The sequence below is a fragment of the Phacochoerus africanus genome, chromosome 4 (assembly GCF_016906955.1).
Source record: "Phacochoerus africanus isolate WHEZ1 chromosome 4, ROS_Pafr_v1, whole genome shotgun sequence".
Taxonomy (NCBI): domain Eukaryota; kingdom Metazoa; phylum Chordata; class Mammalia; order Artiodactyla; family Suidae; genus Phacochoerus; species Phacochoerus africanus.
Genome location: NC_062547.1, coordinates 12,942,636 through 12,950,257, shown reverse-complemented (window position 1 = coordinate 12,950,257; position 7,622 = coordinate 12,942,636). Strand labels below are relative to the sequence as shown.

Here is a 7,622-nt window from a genome sequence, read left to right as displayed (position 1 = left end):
CTGCCTCCAAACAGCAGCTCCACACCGAGCAGGTGCGCATGTGAAATAGCCCACTTCTCTCTCTTTTTTTTTTTTTTCATTTTTAAATTGTTATTGAAATATAGTTGACTTACAAGGTTGTGATACTTCCTGCTCTACAACCAAGCGTTTCATTTATACGTGGACACACGTCCATCCCTTTCAGATTCTCTTTGCCACCTAGATTATCACAGAATAGTGTGTGGAGTTCTCTGTGCTATACAGCAGGTCCCTGTTGGCCAATGAAATATCCTACTTCCGAGACCCTCCTTCGGGTGTTGAGTAACAAAAGCAGGTTCTCTCAGTGTCACATCTGGATTTGATACAAACCCCCTCAGGTTCTGGCATACTATCTCTAAGTCATGGATCAGAGAACTGAAATGGTTCTCAGGCAACACCTGCTCGGTGTCAGGTCCCCTGGTGGAAGCTGGGGGGCACCTGCTCTGTACCAAGATGCCCCTCAGTACTTCTGCTCTGGGCCTGGCACAGAGCAGGTGCCCTGTGCATATACACATTTGGAGGAATAAGGAAAGGAAAATTCTTCCCAGTGGCGATCAGACTGTTTAACGTGAGTCACAGCTGGAAGGCCAGGTGAGATTTAGAAATTATATTACCATTCACAGAGGATGTAAGCAGGCTTGGACATTGCAGAGCCAGGGCTTGATCCCAGATCTGTTGGACTCTAAATCTCCTTCTGTGAATGACTATGAAAAAGAGGGCTTTCGGAAACCTTCACTATGAAACCTGTAAGGCAGGCTTCTACCGCATCTGTGTGCAATGAGGAAAAGCATTTGGGAAGGCCGAGCACCATGTGTAGGATGCTGATTTGGAAGCCAGATTGCAAAGGGGAGGAATGTGCAGGAGCCATGCTCCGAAGTTTCCTGGAGCCAACAGAAGCGTGAAACATCTGGGCCTGCAGGGCAATTATTTGTTCAGGAAATCAGTGTTTATGGACTGCCTGCTGTGGGGAGGTTGGAGCATGGCTTGAGGTGTGGTGAAAATACACACAGGAATCTGAAGACTTTGACCTTGTTTATTCCTGATTTTGTGTCTCTCCTGGCTTTTATTGCCAGAAATCATGAAATGTGGATACTGGAAGGAAGCTGTTTAACTATTTTAGGGGAAACAGCCAGAGTTTTTAGACCCAGGCAAACCTGGATTCAAGTCCCAGTTTGGCAGACTCACAGACATGGAGAAGAGACTTGTAGTTGCCAAGGAGGAGGTGGAGGCAGTGGGATGGACCTGGAGTTTGGAGTTAGTAGATGCAACTATTACATTTAGAATGGATAAACCATGAAGTCCTACTGTACAGCACAGGGAATATATCCAACCCCTTGTGATAGAACATGATGGAAAACAGTATGAGAAAAACAATGTGTATATATGTGTGACTGAATTACTTTGCTGTACAACAGAGTTTGGCAGAACATTGTAAATCAACTAGATTTAACCGTTTAGTAAAAACATTAAAAAAAATCTCAGTTTGGGCATTGGTCACCATAGGCCAACACAAATTATGTTCCTCCAAAGGGTTGGAGATTTTGAATAAATTGTCCAAGGTTACCCAACAGTATGCAATTGTTTTGCTTATCTACTGCTGTTTAACAAGCCACTCCAAAGCTTAGTGGCTTCCAGTACCAACAATCAATTATTTAGTTCACAAATCTGCAGTTAGGGGAAGGCTCCGCAGGGAAGGCTGGTGTCAGCCCGGCCAGCTCAGCCAGGGCTGAAGGGTCCATCCCTCAGATGACCCATTCACAGAGGTGGCATGTTGGTGGTGGCTGTCGGTGGGCGCTCAGCCACGACGAGGACCAGAGACCTTCACTCCTCTCCATCTGGGCCTTTCTGCAGGCTGATTGGGCTTCCTCACACCATGGTGGCTGGAGTCCGAGAAACAGGAAGAGGAAGCACTTTCTTAAGGCCTAGACCTGGGATCTTTCATCTCATTCTCTCGTCAAGCAGCCATAAAGTTCAGATTCAAGGGCAGTGGCTGTTGGCCTCAGTTATTAATGGGAAGAGGGTCAAAGAATTTTGAAATTGCCACAGTAATGGAAATATTATAGTCTCTCATTTAATCCTAAAACTAGATAAGAATTTATCTTTTTGGACCTCATTTTAAAAAAATTTTTAGTGATTTTTATTTTTTCCTATTATAGCTGATTTACAGTGGTCTGTCAATTTTCTACTGTACAGCAAGGTGACCCAGTCACACATACATATGTACATCCTTGGACCTCATTTTTAGTATTATTATTATTTTTGCTTTTTAGGGCCACATGTGTGGCATATGGAATTTCCCACGCTAGGGGTCGGACTGGAGCTACAGCTGCCTCCCACAGCCGCAGCCATAGCAATGTGGGATCCAAGCCGCATCTACCACATCTCACGGCCATGCGGGATACTTAACCCACTGAGCGAGGCCAGGGATGGAACCTGAATCCTCATGGATATTAGTCAGGTTCCTAGCCTACTGAGCCACAATGGGAATTCCAACTAAATGTTTCTTCTGGTATTTATTGCCCCAACCATGATATTAAGTACTTAGAGGGATCATCTAATTTAAAATATCACAATAGCTCTGTTAATCGGTTTCTTTTATAGTTGAAGCCTATGCTTGATCAGGAAGCCCAGCTCTTAATCTCTATGGTAAACCATGTATACTTCAAGTTTCCCAAATGTGAGATCTTCTCCTTGATGTCTGAGATATTATACTTGCTACATCATTCCTATGTCTCGTTTATCTCACAGACTTATACTTATTTTTCAGGTTCCAATTTAGTCAGCTCTTCCTCCAGGAAGCTCTCTCTGATTCCTCAAGACTGGTTGGGCGTCTCCTCTACTGCTTCCCATTAAATCTCATCTTAGGTTTAGCTAGCTCTTCTCATTGTGCCCCTCATGGACTATACTTTTTTTTTTTTTTTTTTTGAGAGTTAAGGATAGTTTCTGGACTTCATTTTCCTCTCCTGAAGTGAAAGATATTTCAGTCCTACCCCTCACAGATTGTCTTTGAGTTGTTATCTAGGAGGTTGTGCGTCTCCCGAGCTCTGGCCCCCACCTATGCAGCCATATACTTCAAACTGGACCCACATAACAGAGTTTGTCATGGTGGGCTTTAACGAGGTGCACGAAACACGTCTTCTCCTCCTCGTAGTCTTCCTCACCATGTACCTGTTCACCTTGGTGGAGAACTTGGCCATCATCTTGGTGGTGGGTTTGGACCGCCGGCTACATCGACCCATGTATTTCTTCCTGACACACTTGTCCTGCCTTGAAATTGGGTACACGTCAGTCACGGTGCCCAAGATGCTGGCTGGTTTTATCGGGGTGGTCGGGGGCAAGAATATCTCCTACGCTGGCTGCCTGTCCCAGCTCTTCATCTTCACCTTCCTTGGGGCCACAGAGTGTTTCCTACTGGCTGCCATGGCCTATGACCGCTATGTGGCCATTTGTATGCCTCTCCGATATGGATCCATGGTGTCCTGGGGCACCTGCATCCGTCTGGCAGCTGCTTGTTGGTTGGTCGGCTTCCTTACGCCCGTCTGGCCCATCTACCTCATGTTCCGACTGACATTTTGTGGCCCCAATGTCATCGACCACTTCTTCTGTGATGCCTCACCTCTGCTGGCCTTGTCCTGCTCGGATGTCACCCTGAAGGGGACCATGGACTTCGTGGTCTCTCTGGCTGTGCTCCTGGCATCCTCCATGGTCATTGCTGTGTCCTATGGCAACACAGTCTGGACGCTGCTGCACATCCGCTCAGCCGCAGAGCGCCGGAAGGCCTTCTCGACTTGTGTGGCTCACCTGACCGTGGTGGGCCTCTTCTACGGCACCCTTTTCTTTATGTACGTCCGCACCAAAGTGGCCTCTTCCATCAGCTTCCATAAGGTGGTGTCTGTCTTCTATTCCATCGTCACGCCCATGCTCAACCCCCTCATCTACAGCCTTCGAAATAAGGAGGTGAAGGGTGCTCTGGGCAGAGCTTTTTCCTCCAGGTCTTGGAAAGGTCAGTGAGGAGGCAGTTTCCTCACCTTGGCGTTTTAGAAGGAGGGTGGTGAGGACTGTGGAATGAAGCAGAGGCCTAGGAGTCAGGAGTTGTGGACTATGTCTTAAAGTAAAATGCTTGTCTGCTAGAACAAGAGAAATCCACCTCTCACCTAGCTTAAAGAATGAGGGTGATTTTTCTCTTTCCTGCAAGAGTCCAAGGTGAGTGCTCCAGGTTGGGAGGTGGCTCTGCTCAACAGGCATCCTCGTATCTTGTAGGGTTAACGTCCCCTAGGATGCTGGCCAATGAAAGCCTAAGGGCCAAATCCAACTCAGCACTTCTTCACAATGACCTGTAAGCTAAGAATCGTTATTTATTTTTTTGCCATGTCCGTGGCATGGGGAAGGTCCCAGGCCAGGGACTGAACCTGTACCACACCAGTGACCCAAGCCATGGCAGTGACAACGCTGGATCCTTTACCCACTAGGTCACCAGGCAACTCCAGTTTTTAAATTTTCGAATGGATTAAGACAAATCATAAGTAGAATAATCGTTTGTGAAACACAAACCCTTTATGTAATTAAAATTTCAGTGTCTCCAAATCAAGGTTTACTCGAGTACCACCACACCACATGTGTTAATTATCTATGGCTGCTTTTGTGCTTCAGTGACAGTTGGGTATTTGTGACAGAGACCGTTTGCCCACCCTAAGTCTAGGGCCTTCTTATTACTTACATGGCCAACACTAGGTTGGACACAAAAGGTGAGGATAGAGCATGGAAGAGACCTAGCCTGTATTTTGAAGTTTCTCTACTAGATGTTGTAATCAGCATTTCCACTCACCTTTATAGGTGAGAAGTCAGCCACAGGTCATATCTGATTGAAAGGGGACTCAAAAGGGTTATGTGAACCACACTGACTCCACTTTGTCAGCTTGGCCTCTCCCATCTTCCCTTCTGTGTGACTGAGCTTTAGCCTACTTACGAGGAATGCACCCAAGCCAGGTAATTTCCCTAACAACTTTAACCCTTGCCTTCATCCGATGTGAAAACAGGAAGACTGCCTTTTGCTGATATCGAGGTTAACAGCCATGGAAATGGAGCAAAATTCCTGCTGTCAGTGGTACAGACATGCTTCTCCCTAGAAGTCAGATTCTATTTTTAGCTTTGGCCTCTTTAATTTGCCCTGTACCCCTTTCAGTGATGTGTCCTGCAGCTGCGAATGCCTCTGGGTTAGCATCTGTCTGATCCTGCCTGTAAGTTACTGACAATAATTTTCATCATTGCATTTTATGGAGTTTCTTGCTTTTGTGTTTTGGTCTCAAATTTCCTTCTCAGTTTCGAGGTTTTTTTTTTTGTTTTTTTTGGTCTTTTTAGGACCTCACCAGAGTCACATGGAAGTTCCCAGGCTAGGAGTCAAATTGAAGCTGCAGCTCCAGCCTACACCACAGTCATAGCAACTCTGGATCGGAGCCTCATCTTCAGCCTATACCACAGCTCATGGCAATGCCGGATCTTTAACCTACTGAGTGAGGACACATCCTCATGGATACTAGTTGGGCTTGTTACCACTGAGCCATGACGGAACTCCGGTTCATTATCTTGGCCTCCCAACAAAAGTCTGTATCTGGACAGCCAAATACCTGTCACGATTTGTTTATTGTGGAAACAGGGGAGGACAAATTTTGGTAGACAAACAACAGTTTCCACCATAAAGTCCCCAGAATCACAGCTGATTTTCCATGTGACCCAGGCACTCATCTTCTTTGTGTCTACAATTCTCTTATTTGAAATTTAGACCAATTCTTCCTCTACACCAAAAGGTGCTTTGAAAATTGATTTAGGAAGATCTCTAGGGCAATGTCAGCTTACTTGAAGCAAAGCTTAGAAAGACAATTATAATTCAAGTAGGTTCCTATAAGTAGACAGATGCATTCCTGATGACATTTACAATCATCATTTGAATGTGGATTTCAGAAGCTACAGTGTATGGCAGAGGAAGATGCTGAGCTTGGGATGAGGGAGGGGAAGGACAGAATTCCTGTGAAGGTGTTTCTCAACTGGCCAGTAATGAGCAGATTACACCATGGGGTCCACAGAACCAGTGTCTACCTCCCTGTCCCCCCAACCCCAACGCAGTGGCTTAGCTGTTGCATTTTTTTTCTTTTTTTTTGGCCACCCTGTGGTATAGGCAGTTCCTGGGCCAGGGATCAGATTTGTCTGAGCTGCGGTTGTGACCTATGCCACAGCTGCAGCAACATTGGATCCTTTAACTCACTGTGACAGGTAAGGGATGGAACATATGTCCTGGCACTGCAGAGATGCTGCTGATCTTATTGTACCACTGTGGGAACTCCTGAGCTGTTGCATTTTTAAAAAATTTTTTAAAAAGTTAAATTTTCATTATAGTTGATTTAAAATGTTCTGTCAATTTCTGCTGTACAGCAAAGTGACCCAGTTATACATACATGCACATTATTTTCTCATATTATCTTCCATCATTGCCGAGACCAGCTTAGCTGGTGAAGGCTGAAGAATAGGTGCTGTGAAACTTAAGGAAAAAGTTAACATAAGACACAGAGACATTTATCTTAATTAAAGGTGGGAACCCAGGGACTCAAGGTCTCAGGGACCAAGAGCTGCCACCTCAAGAAACCACACTGCTTTTATTGTGCTCTTGAGGGTTATGTCAAGTGAGGAGGGGGTTGTAGATGCAGGATATAGTTTTTTTATTATTATTTTAAACGTTCTTTTATTATTTTAAAAGTCACATAGCTGGTAGATGGTTAAGCTTTTACTCTGACCTTGAGGCATTTAACAATCATTAGCATTTGAGGAAGCTTGGGTTAACTGTCTATGCATAGCATCTAGAGAATCATCACTGTGCTTCCGCAAATGACATGCCTACGTTTGCACCATGGTTCTCTTTGCTAATGCATATCCTGCTAACGACCGCTCATAAACCACTTGGGGCCATGAGGCTCATCTTCCTCTTATTCTTTAGAGGACATATCATGCTGTGCAAACGGTGTACCGATCTGAGCAGGTCCAGTGTGCCTAGACCAATGCATTATGTCCTCATTCAGCTGACCACATGAATAACTTATGACGTTAGGTCTTTGTTCTTAAGCTTAAGTCATTTACCAGCACTGTTTTTCAAGCAGGAATATGGGGTAAAGTAAAGCAGGACAAGATGGAATTTTCAGCAAAGAGGCTAAGAAAATATTGTAGAAACATGTCTTCTGACACATCATGTTGCATTTCTAATAGTTAACAGAGAAAGCTCAAATTACAAGTTTTGAAAACCATTTCATTTACTGAATATTGTATTGGTAATGTACTTTATATTGTTTTTTTGTTGCTGTTTTGTTTTGTTTTTAGGGCCCCACCTTTGGTACATGAAATTCCCAATCTAGGGGTCGAATTGGAGCCCCTGGGGAACTCTTTGGTCCCCTCTTTTGGCATCAGGTTCTTTTCCTTTTTTATTTTTATTGATGTATAGTTGATTTACCATGTTGTGATAACTGCCGTACAACAAAGTGATTCAGTTTTACTTATATATACATCCATTCTTTTTCAGATTCTTTTCCCATATAGGTTATCTTAGAATATTGGGTAGAGTT

At 44.5% G+C, this 7,622-nt stretch overlaps 1 protein-coding gene across 1 annotated transcript; it reads left to right on the top strand.

Annotated features, from left to right (window-relative positions):
- Positions 1–3,075: 3,075 nt before the first annotated feature.
- Positions 3,076–4,029, top strand: LOC125123978 (olfactory receptor 6Q1). The gene has a single exon (XM_047774154.1). The coding sequence runs from the start codon at positions 3,076–3,078 to the stop codon at positions 4,027–4,029; it is 954 nt and encodes a 317-aa protein (XP_047630110.1).
- The last annotated feature ends 3,593 nt before the right edge of the window (positions 4,030–7,622 follow it).

Coding starts and splice junctions, on each gene's coding strand:
- LOC125123978 (XM_047774154.1), top strand. CDS start 3,076: ATGCAGCCATATACTTCAAACTGGACCCACATAACAGAGTTTGTCATG.